Source organism: Amblyomma mixtum, chromosome 10, assembly GCF_055824585.1.
Source record: "Amblyomma mixtum isolate Tamu chromosome 10, ASM5582458v1, whole genome shotgun sequence".
Classification (NCBI taxonomy): Eukaryota; Metazoa; Arthropoda; class Arachnida; order Ixodida; family Ixodidae; genus Amblyomma; species Amblyomma mixtum.
This window is the reverse complement of record NC_143021.1, coordinates 184,926,483-184,944,214: the sequence shown is the minus strand read 5'-3', so window position 1 is coordinate 184,944,214 and position 17,732 is coordinate 184,926,483. Positions and strand designations below refer to the sequence as shown.

The 17,732-nt window shown below is 43.8% G+C and overlaps 1 protein-coding gene across 3 annotated transcripts in view; it reads left to right on the top strand.

Annotated features, from left to right (window-relative positions):
* The window catches only part of LOC149327930 (mitochondrial dicarboxylate carrier-like), a 34,785-nt gene extending 17,321 nt beyond the window's left edge, over positions 1-17,464 (top strand). For all 3 annotated transcript variants that reach the window (XM_089562946.1, XM_089562948.1, XM_089562947.1), the window contains exons 6-10: positions 3,329-3,443; positions 6,665-6,757; positions 8,654-8,734; positions 9,864-9,920; positions 11,161-17,464. In XM_089562946.1, the coding sequence (XP_089419072.1) occupies positions 3,329-3,443; positions 6,665-6,757; positions 8,654-8,734; positions 9,864-9,920; positions 11,161-11,268 (454 nt within the window). In that variant the 3' untranslated portion in view covers positions 11,269-17,464. The remainder of the gene's footprint in view (positions 1-3,328; positions 3,444-6,664; positions 6,758-8,653; positions 8,735-9,863; positions 9,921-11,160) is intronic.
* Positions 17,465-17,732: the final 268 nt, after the last annotated feature.

The following is a 17,732-nucleotide window of genomic DNA, read 5'->3' as shown; positions in this document are numbered from 1 at the left end:
TTCCCGATTTACTCCTCTTAAGTCCACAAAAACGAAAGCACAACTCCACGATCAGCGCGCTTTATTTCGCAAGAAAAAAGTCAGTGAGCTTTGCTTGCCTCTTCCTCTGCACCATGCAGTTCATTAAGCTGTCCTCAAGCTTGTTGATAGTATCCAAATGAGAAAGTCCAGTGCCCTCCATTGCGCCACAACAGCGACGAATGACGCTGAATGCGGATGCAAGTTCAGCCGCAGTGCATGGCGGCTGGGCCTCTTCGCACAATCTTCGTCACTGCTCGAGCCCGCTTCCTCGGTATCGATGATGTCAGCCACGATGTGAGCATCAGAAATTAGGCGTCTGCGGGCCTGCGGCCAGCACGGTTTCCCTCTTCCCAGCTCCTTATGGCCATTCCCATTTCCTTTCACACCCCCCACAAAGTTCCCATCACGTGACTAAGAGCGCAGCTGTCCAAGGCCAGCGCCACGTGAACTCTTATTAGGAGAAGCCCATTTGCAGGAGCGCGTGCTAGTGGAAGAAGCCCACTTCCAGGGTGGCACATACTGGGAGAAGCGCACTTGCGGGGGCTCGGCATGGCACGGAGTTCGATATATCAAATATAGGGTGCACAGGAGTTCGATAAACGTAAACAAATTTGCTATACTTTTGCATGAGATTCCCAAGGGGATTCTACATCTGTTCGATATAGGCAATAATTCGATATATCCGGGTTCTATATATCCGGGATCGACTGTATAGCATTCATTGTGCAATGTGCAAAGTCAGTTGAATAGCAAGGGGCATGAAACAAGCTCACATTCTTCTTCATGACAACGACATTGGTCTAGTTTTCTTTTTTTGCGTCCCTGATAGCCTGAGTCACTTTGGGTTGGTAAACCCCCGTAAACCAGTTTTTTTTCTTTTCACAGGCTCTTTTTCTCTTTCTCTTCCGCAGCGTCTGATATTTGTGTTATTTTTTCTCTCAGAATTTTGCTTTCCCTCTCGCTCCAAGTGCTCCAAAGGTGCCTAGTTCGGTACCTGTGTGTCTCTCTGGTGCCGTCCGCAGTGTAGATGTTAACCATACAACCAGATGAACCAAGCAGCTTTTCATCCGTTGCACGTGTTGCAAACGCGGCACCGATATCTGGCCACCTCATTTGTCTTTTGTGTCATGCTAGGCCTAACGTGCATCCATGGAAAAAAAAAATGCCTGCAGATGCATGGTCCCTCAAAAAATCCCCCAGGAACAATTAATAATGACTCGCTGCGTAGGGAAACGGTCTGTTGTAAGCAGTTACTGTTGTTATCCAAAACAATGGGTAAAGGAAAGGCGCAGGTTGATGTACAGTAGGCTGCTGTGAAGACGAATTCAGTTAAGGCAAGTTCTCAGATAAGATGAACATTTGAGACCATTTGGTCGGTTCCCTATAAAGGCCAGTGTAAAATATAAAATGAGTTTGAAATGAACTGTTTCGCATGTGCTTCAGTCAAGACGAACTTTCGCAGCGACTGCAAACTCCGGCCACCCTGTGCAATGACACTCGCAGTATGTCTGCACGCCGCCATAGAACAAAGGAAAAAAAATATATAAAAGGCTTGCGTGGAACAAAGTGCATCCTCACGAGATAGCTTCTGCGCAACTTCGCTCAGTTCTGCGACGAAGCTGTCTTGCGGGGCAGAGTTCCTTGCAGGGAAGCCTTCTTGCCGATGTGGAAAAGACAGGGCATTTTCGATTCTACCTGTGTGCTGTGCAGAGGCTGTGGGACCCATAGGCATAGAATGCCCTCACTCATTGACTCGGGGCTGGAACAGGTGGGAGCCAAGTTTTCTGTTCGCACAGCCTCATGATATGTGTTATCACCGCGTAGAGATGTCCAGATACTGGCATCGCATGGGCACTGCCAAAGGTGGACGGAAAGGTGCCTGCTGGCGTAGTTGATAACAGCTGCGCTGTGGCAGATGCGAGATAAGAGATGGGCGCACACAGCTGAGCACCTTCTCAGAGCCTCAAGAATCAAGTCAGGGGGAAAAAAAAAGCAGTTCTTGCAGACAGTGAGAGTGAAAAAAAGAGACTTCGAAAAAAAAGAGAGGTAGACCAATGCTGTTTTCAAGTAGGATAACATGACCTTGTTTCAAGCTCTTGCTCTTAGCTTACTTCATGCATAGTGCCGTATATGCTTCATATGCAGTTATCCTCTCATTTCAAGGTCATTTTGTTCATTCTTTTTGTGTAACAAATATTTGGACATGCACAGCATGCTTGCATAACTTCTTTGGGGCAGTTCTATTACGGTGAAGGTGTGATAAGACGAACACATTTTCTGATCCCTTTAAGTTTTTTTTTTAAAGGGTGTCTAGTGTATTGGTATATTTAGGTGCATGTGGAACCCAAAAAGTGCTCCATCGAACTCAACTGTTTTGTGGAACCGAGTTTGCAATCCCTTGCTCTAGATTGTCAACAGTTATGAGGCATTAGCTAGCCTGCAGCATCACGTACGTTGTACACATACGGACAGATTTTTTTGAAACACAGAAGCCACGTGAAAGGTGAATTTCCTTGCTGCTTGGGTAGCGTACCCCGGCTTTGGGGTTGGTCATCATCATCTATATAGACAGATATTATATATAGACACATATACTATATAGACACATTACTATATAGGCACATATAGACACATATTTTAATGCGAAAGCATTTCTTGGCTATGTTCACGGTTTTGCGTGTGTGTAGAAAGTGGATGCAAAACATGACTGCTGCCCTTGTGTCATTCAAGGAAGAATTAGCAGTAGAAGAATTATTGTATGTGAGAGGATCATAAAATGTCGCTGCACGTCAAATTTGGCTGATGTGCAGTAATTAATCAATTAGATGTGAAAAAGTCAATTAGATGTTGAAATTGTCCCGGATGTCGATGTAGTGGGTGGACGTCACAACAGCCGTGGACGTTGAAGTTGTGGGAAAAAGCTGGGTCAAGGTTTGAAATGGATTAAAAGTGGTTAATTAATGTTGATTAATTAAACAAATTGATGTGGAGCAATTAGAGGGAGGTAATTAGAGCCAGGTGATACAATGGCTCTAAATGCGGTGGCGGCGAACCACCGTGGTTGTCGTGGTAACAAAAGCAACTCGAAAGCTGATTTTCCTTGCTGCCTGGTGGCAGAGCCCGACTTTGGGGTTGCAGTGTTGGGTCACACAGGGGAGTCCAAAGCATGCCCTTTATTTTCTGCTTGTATTCTCGGAATGCCAACGACACGAGCATTTTCATGTCTTGCACGTTGCCTTCGCATTGTCCTTTTTTGCGATGCCGCTGCTGACCGACTTGACATTTTTCGTTCCTCATGGTTGCCCAGTTACAAGAATGCCATTGACGGCCTGTGGCGCGTCTACCGGCAGGAGGGCGCCCTCAAGCTCTTCTCTGGTGGGGGTGCGGCCACCGCCAGAGCCGTTCTCATGACCATCGGACAGGTGGGACACCACGCTGCCACTATTTTTAATGGCACATCATCATCGTCATCATCAGCCTGACTACGCCCACTGCAGGGCAAAAGCCTCTCCCATGTCTCTCCCCTTAACCCTGTCCTTTGCAAGCTGCGGCCGCCAAGTCCCCACAAACTTCTTGATCTCATCCACCCACTTAACTTTCTGCCGCCCCCTGCTACGTTTCCCTTCTCTTGGAGTCCACTCCGTTACCCTTAGGAACCAGCGGTTATCTTGCCTTCGCATTACATGCCCTGCCCAAGCCCACTTCTTCCTCTTGATTTCAACTAGGATGTCATCAACCCGCGTTTGTTCCCTCACCCACTCCGTCCTCTTCCGGTCTCTTAACGTTACGCCCATCATTTTTCTTTCCATAGCACACTGAGGACAAATTTTAGTTGGCCTGCTGTATTGATATGTGACTTCATTCTCATGACAAAGACGCTACTTCCACGGAAAGCTGAGCTGTTGCTGCTAGCTAGAAAAAAAAAAAAAAAATGAATTACAGTTGTCGTCATCACCATCTGGTTTTGCAGCTCAACGGCATTTTGTCAACTTATTTGTTGACTGAGATCACTGAGACTTGCCAGCAACACTGCTGTTCACTTCCGAATGGTGACCATGGAGTCTTTTTTTTTTTTTTTTCAGTGTATAGACATCAGGATTCAGTGGCGGGAGATTTTTCTAATGCAATTTTATCTGCGGTGAATACTTCTTTTGCTGCTGAGCGAACATCAGTTTGCCAAAAACTGCCACAAAATTGTAATTTTTTATGAGGAACAGAAACTGCATGGAGTTTTCAAGTTTTCCACATTGTCTTCTACTTGCATACTTGTTTTTCAACCTCTTGCCGAAGCTCTGTGTGAATGTAATTTTACTGGCTTTGGAACTTGTATGCTTGGCAGAGTTGTTCAAATTAGAAAGGCTGGCAGTGATGAGTGCCTTGAAAAGCACACGTAAAGGGAAGCACTGTAAATGATGAGAAGCTCCTCGGGCAGAGCAACCGGGGTCGCAACCACAAGGAGTGGTACGAAGACTTCCAGAGATCTGTGAATGGAGAGAAGATGAATTGCACATATACATGGTCTGTTCTGAAAGTAGTAGGACTGATTTTTTTAAACAAAATTTATTCAAGAGAACTGTACAAACGATTAAAATTTTTCAAGGTAGCACCCTTCCGCACCTACACGCTGCTGCCAATGAGTTTTACAGGTTTCGTACGCCTCCAGGAACGCCTGGACCGGAATGCTGTTTAGCTCCCTCGTCACGGCCTGTTGAACCACCTCTACCGATCCGTGATGTTTCCCCTCGAGCGGCGATTTTATTCTCGGGAATAGAAAAAAGTCTTGCGGGGCCAAGTCGAGGCTGCAGGGGTGCTGAGACAGCGTTGCCGCCTTGTGCTGGCCAAAAAATCGGGGTCCTCATTCACATGATGAAGAAGATCCACCGGTTGGCCTTTTGCTCCTCTGACAACACTCCCGGCACCAACTTCGCGCATGCTTTCCTCATGGATAAGTTTTCTGTCACGATCTCAAAAACTTGGGTTTGAGGAATGCTCATGTCATCAGCAATCATTCTGATACTCATTCTACGATCACTGTTAAGTAAATGTTTCACTCGCTACACATTTTCGTTGGTCTTGCTGGTCGAAGGGCGTCTGGAGCGGTCGTCTTCCTCCACTCTTTGCTTACCTTCTCGGAAAAGCTTGTGCCACTCACAAAACACCTGATCTACCCATGGAAGCGTCACCGTAGGCCTCCTTAATCATGTTGTGAGTCTCTCTGCCCGTTTTACCACGATTTACTCAAAATTTGATCGCGTATCGCTGATCCAGTAAACGCTCGACGATTCTGCGTGACGAGACGTTTCGACAGAGGTTCGCAGTACAAGCGACCTCCTCTCTTCAGCGGCCGAGAGCCGACTGCCGATTTTCCCCAGCATTCCCAATATCCCCCTTCAACGATCCTGCACGCGCAGACCGCCTCTCGTCCGCCCGTTCGCCCAGGAAAAAACCAGTCCTACTACTTTCAGAACAGACCCTGTATATGAAATTATCTCTATCCGAAAAACTGCCATCCGTGAACACTGCATCTGAACACCGGAACCGAAGTGAAAACCCAGCTGCTAGCGCACTTAACTCGCATTAGGCCCAACTATGCAAATCGACCATTGTTTTTTTTTTTAGAGCTTGACAAGGTAGCTGGAGTGACTTTCCCCACCAGGCTTAGGGGCTAGTAGGAGAAACGAGCTTCTTAATGACTGGTCAAAACATACGGTGTGCCACTGCAAAGGAGAAGGTTGCTGTGCACATGGAAAGAGGGGCGGTGCTGGTTGTTGAGAAGGAAAACTTGTTGAAAGAGTTTAATGGATTAGGGAAGCGCAAAGAAAGGCGGACAGGCGCAAAAGCGGGCAGCTGGGAACAGTGAACAGTGGTGACGACGGCAGCTGGTGCATGGGAGGCTGCGTACATTAATGTGTAGGTTGTTTGGCTTCACTCGATATGGCGTGCGCATCTAAAGCATTGAAGCTTCAATAATGGCGCCATATCTGCCACTTCCGTTCTTTTTGCGTGCCGCCTGCGTTTTTTTTGGGCGGCCTCAGAAATAGTTGGCCTGAATAGTTTTAAAACACAGTACGATCGTAATATTATTTCATTTACGCTCCCCGTCATGTTATATGCACACTAATATGGCAAAATTGTGAATTTTCTATCATACTGTAGCTCCTGTTGTGATCTACATAACAACAATATCAAAAAAGAGAACGTGTTTGCTAACACGCAATTCCACAAAAAGTGTTTGAATCCGCGATTTATTGTGGGATCACAGTAGATTAGGGGCCTTAATGATGGCATCATAGAAGGGATGAGGGGAGGTCAGGCACTTCACAAGAACTCAGTTGTCTCTGCTGCACCTGTCCCATCTTTATTTCTCGATATAGTGGTGTCTTTAGCGCCATTTTTGTCATTCAAGTGTGTCTGGATGGATGAACATTGCTCGAAGTTTGACAGCTTATGTGCATGAGGATGCTCAAAATGATTTCACTGATGATCCTCTTTCTCCGGCATTGCTCATGTGAACTTTCACAGCAGCTTTGAGTCGCATTCTGAACTGGTGAAAAGCCGGGGAGAATTGTTTTTCTCCCCCCAAACAAACTTTTTTCTTTTTCATCTTCATGTAACAATCCTGTTTTGTTTTCTTTACCCGCAGATCTCATTTTACGAGCAGATTAAACAGCTTCTTCTGACGACCGGATACTTTGGCGACAACCTGACGACACACTTCTCCTCGAGCCTCATGGCGGTAAGGCTGTCTCCGTCTTGCGTTTGCTTCCACTTTTTAGGGGTGGCAATTTGAAAGAAAGGGATGAAAAAAGTGGTAGAGTTTGTACATAGTCAAACTGAGTAGACGTGCAAAATTATGTGGCTCATGGTTTTTGTTTGCTGGATTGTTGGCCCATCTGGTGACAATATTAGTTTGATATTAGATATTAGTTGAAGAAGACAGCGATGTGCAATGCACAGCGCGATAGTGTGTTGCAGTTTAACACGAGGAGTGATCGGCTGCGGTGATAGCATAGTGATCTCGTGCAGTGGCCAGCGAAGCAGACCTGTTCATGCTGCTGCAGGTTTGAAGCCTAGTATTTATTTTATTAACTTTATTTAGGCTCACAAGGTCAACTCAAGGGCAGGCTTCAGCAGTGAACCGGCTTTTGCAGCTTTCGTCATGATGTAGAGCTTTTGCTCTGAAGGAAGATGAAACACAGGATGAGTGGTCGCTCACAAGTTCAGTCAGGTCGTTGACTACTTTTTTTTTTGGTTTTGCTGGCGCGAGCGCTCAGAACTTGAGTATGCTTTGGTCGGAGATATCAAGCATTATAAATGAAAACAGCCGCAGATTTTGGACGGCCCCTCGTTGAGTTGCTGATGACGAGGAGCATTTTCTTTCGAAAGCACCTGCCATTTTGAAAACTTTGTACATCTGCAAAATAAAAGCCTCTAGATGACACAGCGGGTTGGAGAGTTACTTGTGTAGTTAGTGCTAGTTAGTTACCACTCTTGGAGTTGGTACCGGTCAGCCTTACTTCATACTCAGTACCTTGTCTGTTTTGTAGAGATATACCACTTACAAATGGCCCTTTAAAAGCAAACTCTCACTGAAGGAGTGACATCGATGTGACTGTTTCTTATTATTGCATGTTATTGCCATAGAATATGGGCTTTTACACAGTCCTGTATGAATAGTGGTTTTCTAGTTCGAAATGACTTCGAAGCGAGTAATAATTTTCTTCAAATAATTTCGAAGCGAATATCTCGAATACTTCCGGAACACCAAAAAAGATTATCTTTGCAGGCTAGTTGGTTTTTTGCAGCCAGACGATACCTTATTCAGCTCAGTGAGCTTGCAGTTGTACTGCATTAAAGGGGAAATGCTGGTCTTAAAATGAAAAATTAGCTATTGTAATGAAATTAAGTTTCTGCATGTATTATCTCCTGTGTTTAAAAATAAAATTAGTTTCTGTATGTCTTATTTAGTTCCCATACTATGGCAATATAACTGGAGCCTAATTAGTTAATTTCTTAGTGCTGTAAAGACATTTTCTTCGAAATTCCTTGGTCCTCATTGAAATGGAGCTTCAAAAGATGATCTGCCATGTGGAGCTGTGCTGTTTATGTTATTATTGTGGTACAATTGTGACGAAAAGAAATGTGAACAATGTGGCACCTACTCGCTAACCACACCTAAGCAGCATAACCACTGATGACAAGCTGTCGAAACTTGTAATGAAACTACATGGCAGGCCGAATTGATTCGTTTGGCAGGTTGAGATGAATTCCACGTGTTCATCCATGCATTCAGTGCCTTCTGCAGTGTACTCAGAAAGCATGGGATAAGGATTTAGTGCCTGTAGCCCTTTAAGAAAGCTACCTTCAGTCGCCTGGCTTGCTGTGAACATTGTGATAGAAGAAACAAATTCCGCATTCTACTCCTGTTTGTTATAAGTGAGCTTGGTGCTATGTACAACTTGCAATGAGATGATAGCTGGCACTTCTGCAGTTTGTTCACCAGCTACAAGTTGGACCAATTTTATTCAAATTTTTTTTTTCTTCTCAGGAGATTCGGTCATTGGTTGTCACTGTTTAGCATTTCGCTTGCTTTCTTGGCACGAACAAAACTGTATTTCCCCTGTCCTTTCAGGCTGGCATCGCTACGACACTGACGCAGCCCTTGGATGTCATGAAGACGCGAATGATGAATGCCAAGCCGGGCGAATACAGGGTGAGCATTACACTCTCTGGAATGAGCACAGTTTGGTGCAGTCAAACCCAGCCATGATGAAGTTTATTTTTGCAAAATTTTCAGTGCAACAAAATATATATACTCGGCTCCAGCTCGACGAACACTGATTTCGTCCTGCGTGTTCTCCTTTCTTTGTCCTGTGTTTTTTTTTTTGCGCTGAAAAAATGTATTCTACGTAGTGAGTTCACATTGGCAGACATGTTTGGCCAGCTGTTGCATGTTCCTTTTATTCATGAATAGGACTAGGAATCTTCATAGCTATTCATATAAATTTGTTTGTTGAGCACATGGTGAAAACTGAGCTCTGTGCATCAGGCCGTACTTGAGCAATACAATAAGAACCATTTATACATGGCAGTGCTCTTTGGTATGCTGACAGTAGAGCTTAGAATTTGTTTCGATTCAAGTGTCAAAAGTAGTTGGGTTAGGTGAAGGTATCTAACATGGCTCTTCCACACCCTGATGAGTGGTCCCGTGAACCTCTGTTCTAAGGTGTGAGCTACTGTAAATGGTAGCACACTCAGCCAGTCTCGGTGGACGGCAGGTGAAATTTCGGCAGGCCCGCCTAACCTGTGACTTGTCCCTTTGCATCTTCGTGTATAACGACTTGCATGGCTTTTGAACCTCCGGTTGCAAAAGTGGTTAACATGTGCTTGGAAAGTGAAATGTACTTGAGTAATGCCATCATTTGTTTTATTTACGGTCAGGGGTGATTATGTGTTGCCAATAGGGGTGATGAACGTGCACGGGTGAGCAACTATCGTTAATCACACTGTGTGGTGAATGAGCCGCTATCCATATCAGAGTGCGTGGTTGGTTTCTTCAGAAAGTTGGCTTACCTAATGTCTCAGTGCAGACATGGAACCTTGATAATCTAGTGTAAGGATGATGCATGCAGGCAGCTTGTTCTTCTTGAATATGGTCGGTAGAAGAACATAATAAGCGCTCGGGTGAAATGTAAGTTTGTGACTGTGTGAGATAGCCTTTGTGTGTGGCTCCGTTGTTGCCACTTGAAGTGTTTGTCTTCTCTCTTGCTGTGATCCTGGTATGCTGTGCAGTTCTTTTGTGTCATGGGACCTTGTTTGTGTTTTTGCATTTCTCACTCCAGAGTATATTACACTGTGCCCTAGAGACCAAGAAATTGGGAGTCATGGCTTTCTTCAAGGTGAGTGCTTTCATCACACGGCCGTAGCACCCAGAAGTAGCCTGGGCTTCTGTCAGCTGATAGAGAGAATAAAATGCCACCTATCAACACGCTTGATTAGCACCGAACTTAAATTGTGCACCTCGGGAAGCAAGCTATCTGTGCTGTCGTGCATTGCTCTCATCAACCGGAGAGAGTGAAACGTTGAATACCGCATTCCTTTTTTCCTGCGCTGCTAAGGTTTGAAGATATGTGGCCTCTGTGGCCCAAGGATGGCAACACAGCACACACCATGATTTGGAGGGACTTCTCTTGGAGCAACAGGCTTCCAAAGTCTCTGGGCTTTTCTGTGGGTTCTGCATGCGTGTGTTTGGTGTTCCTTTAGTGAGCTACAAAAATGATTGTTCCTGGTTCCCTCTGAGCATATATTCATGTTATCTTCAAAGTTAGCAGCAATGCTAACATTGCTAACATTGCTTGACAGCAATGCTGTCAAGGCACATTATTGGTTATAACAATTAAATCTGGTACTTGAGTGTCATCCATTACAGAAAAATAAAAGAAATGCTACAACCACACTAGCAAAACCATGCTTACAACACAAAAGCGCGCACATGTGGGGCCGACCAATGGACTAAGCTGGCGCAGCAACGCCACGAAAGCAAGAGAGGCAGGCGTCATTGCGTCAGGAGAGCTGCTGCATTGCTGCATTGGCTACACACGCCATGCGTACCCCTAATCAGTCAGTGCAGCGTGCGTGCATGCAGCCAGCGCATTTTTTTTCTCTTGTCAGCTGTCACCGCACCCTTGGTTCTGCATGCTTCTTGAATTTCCCATAAGAATCACTTCCAAAAAGCCGGCTTGATTCCTGTGACATGGAGGTGCGCAAAGCTCCTGGTGGTGCAGTGATGGCGGTGCTTTGGTCATCGGTGAACGGTGAACATTGTTCCGGTTTCCTGAAGTTCGAATTAATGAGGTTTTACAGGCATTAGAACAATCAAACCCCTCCGGGTATTTACTGTGAATAAATGCTCTGAAGTTTGTCATCTTTTATTTTTTTCGGCACAACCCTGTTATAACAATTACTGGCTATAACAATGGTATTTCCATGGCACTTGAATATTGTTATAAGTGGGCTTGACTGTATATATACAACAAAAGAAATTCGATTAAAATCAGAGAAGCAGTTCATATTTTCTTCTTTTATCCTTGGACCACCCTGCATTAAGTTCTTTTCCTTTCCCCGCGCATTTATTTCCAGGGCTACATTCCAGCCTTTGTGCGGCTCGGCCCACACACCATCCTCACCTGGGTCTTCCTCGAACAGATGCGGCTCAAGTTCGGCATCGTGCGGTACAGCAGCCAGTGATGCAGCTCGACCCATTGCGCAGAACTCCCAGCTGTTCCCACCCATCAACGTCGATGAGCTATTCTGGCGACCTCCGCCGTCAGTCTGTTGCTCACGTGACCCTCCCCCCCTTGTTTGCAATGATGCGGAGGTGTTAGTGCGGTTATGACGAGTCCGCAAGGTTGCTTAAGGGCGGGAAATGGCTGGTGGCTGGGCAGGACACTTACTGGCTCATTCTGTGAATCTTTTCATTGTTTATTTGCGAAAAATGGTGACATCTGCCAAGACTTCCCCTCTGTGTTTTACAGTTCGAAGCCGCAATTCCTATTGAAACAGCCCGGTTGTAGACAGTTACACACTAGTAGCAATTTGAAAGTGTGTGTGTATCATCGTGAACTCTGTGGTGTTGTCACCCCGTATAGTAACATCAGACAACCAGCAATTGGAGATTCGTGCGTCGTAATGTTTAAATGAGGGGTTCTTGCACCCAGGTATTGGTCGTGATGTTTCTTTTAAGCAGTTCTGTAATGTAAGGTAGGCAGATTTCGTGTGGAGTCTAACGTGCATTGTTCGAAGCATTTATGCTACAATGGCAAAAACACAGCAATAGCCAGTGACTGCCTCGTATTTCTCTATCGGTATACGGAGAAAAAAATTGTTGTTTTATAACCAGTCATTAATGATGCCGCAGATAAAATTTCTGTTGAGCCGTCAAATTTCTTGCAGACTGTATGGTTCATAGCTGTGTAGCAAGGTTGTCTCAAATACAATGACAAGCACTGTAGTTTGCCCCAAGTGCTTGATTTTCTGCTGTTTTTTTTTCTCCGTTGTGTTAATTACGATAAATTCTATTTGCTATTTCAGTACCTACAGCTATGAACTTTGATTAAAGACTGTGCATGTGTAATATGTTTATAAACTGCCACCATCACAGCCCCTGGATCTTTTTGGTTTAGCGGGAATGTTAATGTGAAACTATTAATTAATTCAGCGTGAAGCTGCTGAACTGGAAAAAGCAGGTGGAATTGTGAAAGGCAAGTGCGGTACAAGAAATTTGTGTGCTTTTTATCTGCAGGTGTGTAGTTTGAAGAATCTTGCAGATTTCTATTTTCTGAAACCATTAATAGTTGGCTAAAGTTCTCTGTATCGATCGTGCACGAATTGTAATATTATTGTATTTGAAGCAGAATTTTTCAGCCAACTTTTACACGACTCTTTCTGCTAGGTTTGTGTAGCATCCATGCTATCCACATTAAAGCATATGTGGCTAAGTGGGCCACGATGTTGACCTGTTGCATTTGCCTTTTCTTTTTCGGGCTTTTTTTGTTGTGGCCTTCAGTTCCAATCCATCTGCCGTTTCAGGGCTTATACACATAGCCTTGCATGGTTAGCATATTTTTTGTTTCCAACTTTTATAGCTTAGTGTGTGATTCCAATCTTGAAGTCTCATGCTCTGTCTACATGAGCATCTTTGTTTCATAGTTGGTCATTGAAACCTGTCTTTTCTATTTTCATGCTCATATAGCATATTATCATGGGCAAGTTAGTGCCATTTTCCGAAATTTTGTGTTTGAGAAAAGTTGCGACTTTCACACGAGTCAACTTATGCATGCAATCGCGTCAACCTCTTTTGTCCCATTTTTTTTTTTAATGAAGTGTTGAAGGAATGATAGGTTCACCTATGTGGTTTTAAATCTGGCACCCCTTGCCTGCTAAATTTTTTTACACTATTTACTTCCGGTTAAGCACACTACAGTGCATCAACCAACTATCTAGTCAGTGATGAGTGCATAGGATTTCAAATTGTTCACACGACTTGGACGCTTGTTCTAACTTAAGCCTAATTAACTATTAGAAAACTCTGTGCATTAAAAAATTTGTGGAATGAAAGCACGCTTGCTGTTTCTGTTGCCATCTTACTTTATGTGTTGGGCGGCAATGCGTGATTTAGTGCCTGATAACTGTATTTAATAGAGCAAGGTTTAGACTCAGTTTTGAATGGTGTAATAGAATCAAGCCCATAGTGTTGGTTAGGTTTGTTGGTTGGCTTGAGCGCGGCCTACATTACATTGACTTTGCATCAAAAACGTTTACCACTTATGTTGCAAAGATATGTTCACGTGCCATCATTGCACCGTAGCTTGTGTTTGGCTGGTTGTAGGCCCGAATTCGTGGCGACTTTCGTAGTTTGCATGCAAGGAAAGAATGCACATGGGTAGTTTTCTCTGAATGAGGTGTCTGTGTGCCATCATGCTCTTCAGAGGGTAAATGCGTCCATTAAAACTGTTGGCTTCGAAAGTCTTTCCAGTGTTGCCGAGCGAACAAGTGAGACCAGTTTGCGCATTCCGTTCTTGTTTGTGAAGCTGCTGGTGTGTTGAGCATTGATGTTATGTGGATTAGTTTTGAAGTAATTTTCTTTGTGTATGTGTGACAGGTGTTGGAATATAGTGCAGAGCTCATTTTACAGTGCTCACAGTTTCAAGGAGCTCTCTCAGTCTGAAGTGTAGTACATTTAGTACCTTGCAAAAAAACATCAGTTTTATTGTGGCTGGTCTAATATACATATATCTAGGCTGTAGCGGCCTGTTTACATGCTTATAGCCTGTAAAACGTTGTATAGGGAAAACTGCACATTATTGCCATTATTGCATTACCCTATGAGGTGCAATGCTGCACTGCAGATTTGAGCATTGCTTCTATTCCAGAGAATTATTTCATTTGCAAAGTGGCTTTGTGCGCTTATTATTATTTTCACCCTTTTTTACCTCTATGCAGTGTTTAGTGTTGAAAAGACCCACACAAAATGGCTTTTGTTTTTGTACCTGAGTTTGTATTGGCGACGCTGCGTGCATTTTTATAGGTTTGTTGAGTTTTTTTATTTTACTCTGTTGTTGCGTGATCTCTCTTTAGAGACGCCCTTGGTTTTGTGGTGATGAGATGCTCTTTCGTTTTCCATCTTGGCAGTGAGACGATCTCTTGTGTCTCATTAGAAGATCTTTTTTGGCCTTTTGGGCGAGGTGTTAATGAAGATTCCAGAATGTCGAGCACTTTGCACCTTGACTTAGAGTGTGCTTGTGCATGAGCATCTTATAGCTTGTGGGAGGTTACGATTTTTGTGGGAAGCTTTGTGCCAGCAGTTGTGAGGCTGAACCACATATGTGTGTTGTGTGTATGCTGTGAATGTCATTCAAGGTACGAGTTTAGTGCCATAGCTTGCAGTTGTGTAGCCGGTTTGAGAAGTCATTAGGACTCGTACCTCTGGACTGCAAAATACTTTGGTGTGCGAAAGGCTATTTGTTATGTAGGAGGAAAAAGTGACCCTCGTAAGTGAACTTGCCTACCGATTACATGTGGTCGAATTAATCAGCTAGTGAACTGTGATTTGCTGTAGTTGACATTAAGACGTAAAATATGGGTTAGTGGGAGTTTCTGTGCAGCTGATTTATAAGGTTGTTATGCTTGGTAATAATTGGGAGAGTGGTATATAACGTTTTAAATATCACTGACCTGCGAGCACTGTTCTGTTATCTTATGGCATATCCCAGTTGGAAGTTTCTTGCCTGCAAACTAAAAAGTGTGCTTCAATGTGTGACTTCCATTTGAATCCTGCGTTCTTATTGGCTGAGATAGATTTTGTTCTCCTTCACATATTCAGGGCTGTGCTATGGATCACTGATTGGATTACGGCATTAGTATATTTGCTGTAAAAGTGTTATCAAGCATCACTTCTGTGAATTTCAAGGCAACCATGAGATGTTCTGTTTCATCCGGTTGGGTTTAGTTAGATAGCGCTCATCTCAGTGATGACATGGCAGAAATAAGAACACTTTTGGTTAACTGACAAATTCACGTTGATAGTTTTCTGAAAGTTGCAGTTTAACAGTGCTAGGGCCGAGGGGTGTTAGTCTACAATTTGTGCCCACTGTTGAAAAACAGTACTAGACATTGCGTTATGAAAAACTGTTGAGTGTGTGAGGATACCCTCTTCAATATGAGAATAGCTGTTCAATTTTAAGTAATATGGACTTTCTGAAGCAACCATATTGCATCTTTCGATTGCCATCTGTTCTTAACATGTCCCAGACAAAGAACTCTGGTGGTTTTCTAATGTGCTGCAGTACATGATAGTGATCTGGTGTGAACGTGACAATGGCTTAGGCATAGCAGATTGCTTGGGGCTTTCGTACTTTCCTCGTACTACTTGGCTTTTGGGACCGCCCTCTGTGGTGTGCAAACCGTCTTTCACTGCTTGCCAGTTTTGGAACTAGCCATGTTTGTGGTAGCACAGTTTCAGGACATTGCATCCTTTGTAACGTGCTCGTACTCAGGACCGATGTTTAGAGAGCAAAAGAGAGGATTACGTGTTGGCACTTATCTAGAATGAGAACTAAACAGGTGCCATAGCTGCCACATTCCAAGCAGACACTGCAGTGGATGAAAACGAGAAAGGAGGGAAGGTAGAAAGTAATAGATGCGAAGGAGATAGAAAGGTAGAAGATAGTAGGATTGAGAACACAGGAGAAATTTAAGGGATATTTAGATAATATATAGAAAGAGAATAGCAACTGCACTATACTGGATCGTCATGGGAAGGTAACGGGTTACAGGAATGTTCTGATATGACTATGGACTATGCCATTGCTGGTCTCTCCCTATTGTGTGATAGGCATGTAGTCCTGGACTACCTTATTTTCAGTATTAGCACTTCTCTTACACAAGCTGACAGTCTATAACAAGTGGGCATCGGGTGAAGGTACTAAGGCATCCTTGAGAATGTCAGAATTTCCACTGCTCTGGCGTTCTTCACAGGAGCCGGGTATGCTTAACATTGGCATATACGTTCCTTCAAGGTAACCTTTTTTTATTTTCTTTTTCCGTAAAGACAACATAGCTTAGGCCTGTGGTTACATTTCATGACTAAGCTGTTGTGAAGCTTAATCATTTCTTGGAGGGCGACTGAGACTGTTTCGAACATACTGGACCTTGTGCCGAGGGGAGTCAAGGTTAGGTTAGGTTAGGCAGAAGCTCACATTAGATGCTGCAACTGCATTGGACTGATGAACACAACTAGCTGAAAGCATGCCGACAAAGAACTGCATTCGACTGCAGTACTTGGTTGGCATGCTTTCAGCTAGTTGTGTTCACCACTGTGGCAACAAATGTTACTTACCAGTTGATTGATAAGTTTAAAGGGACACTGCGTACAACTCAAGTTTTTTTCTGGATGCAAATTAATCTTTTCGCTCTTTTATTAACACAAGATGCATTCATTGGTAAGAAGATTGAATTGAGACTTTTTTTTATACAACCACTCAGTTCAAAATCGTCGCATCAAGAGTGAAAAAGACTCCGTGATTGCTGATGCGAAGTGAATAGTGGTATATTCAAGCCTCAGAGACTCGCGTCAAAAACTTCCTTTTATAGCTTCCTTTTAAAGCAGCCCATTTGTTATTTTATTGCATCGATGCAGACTGAAGTCGAATTTGTTGTTCTCAGTCTCCGTTTAAACATGGCTCTCATACACTACGCATGCACCTCTGTTGAATATGGAGGTTAGGCTTAACTGTGGTATCTGCCAACGAATTCCATTATTGTCGCCCATACAGTGTTTACATGTAGGTGGGTCCTATGGAAATCAGCGTTTGTTGTCCCTAAAGGATCGATGCCCCTTGGACTCCTCTAACAGCTTGCGTACTATGTGCAGATGGTGCTAATGCGCTAGTCAATAGCTTGGTCCTCATCGTGTAGACGGAGCCGTGACACATTGTTGTGCGACATTGTTGACATGGCAGACGGCCATGTGTATAGTATTGCTGTCACTAACATTGCACTTAATTGCTGCTGTTTTGAGCAGTTACTACAGTAATAATCTTGCCCACTGTTAACTGTTTTCGAATTCGGGAGCTGCGATGTGTGGAGGTCAGCAGTGCCTACAAAAATGTTTCCAGCTGAGGTAAAAGCTAGCCGTTGTTGTACCCTCAACCTCTGCTTCTGTGAACTGTTGGTGTTGTGAAGTGAAAAGCTTGCATATATTTTTGGAACACTGTATCAGTGGTTTTTTGTTACTTTTTGTTTTGTTTTCCCTTTTTGTTTCGGTAGCCCAGGTGCTGGTGGGACATTTCTATCACACACAGTAAAAGCTTGCTCATAAATGTGTTTATTTTTGTACAGTACGTGTAGCCCGGTTATGCAATAATAAATGTTTCAGTGGTGTTGATTGTTTGTTTTCATTCTTCACAATGTCATTCAAAGTTGAGTGCACTCTCTGAACTGTCGATGGTTTCCATCTGATCTCGCCTTTCAGGCAGTGTTCAGTTTTAGAACACTTGGTTGTGTTTAAGTAATCATCTTGCAACTGCGGTTATGCGTCCAAACTCGTAAACGCTGCATAATTTCGGTTGTAGTGATAGCTGTGACAAGATTTTTTGTAACCATAAACAATTTACTTTCATCGCTATCGGGGCATCACTATGGTATGTTGCGCG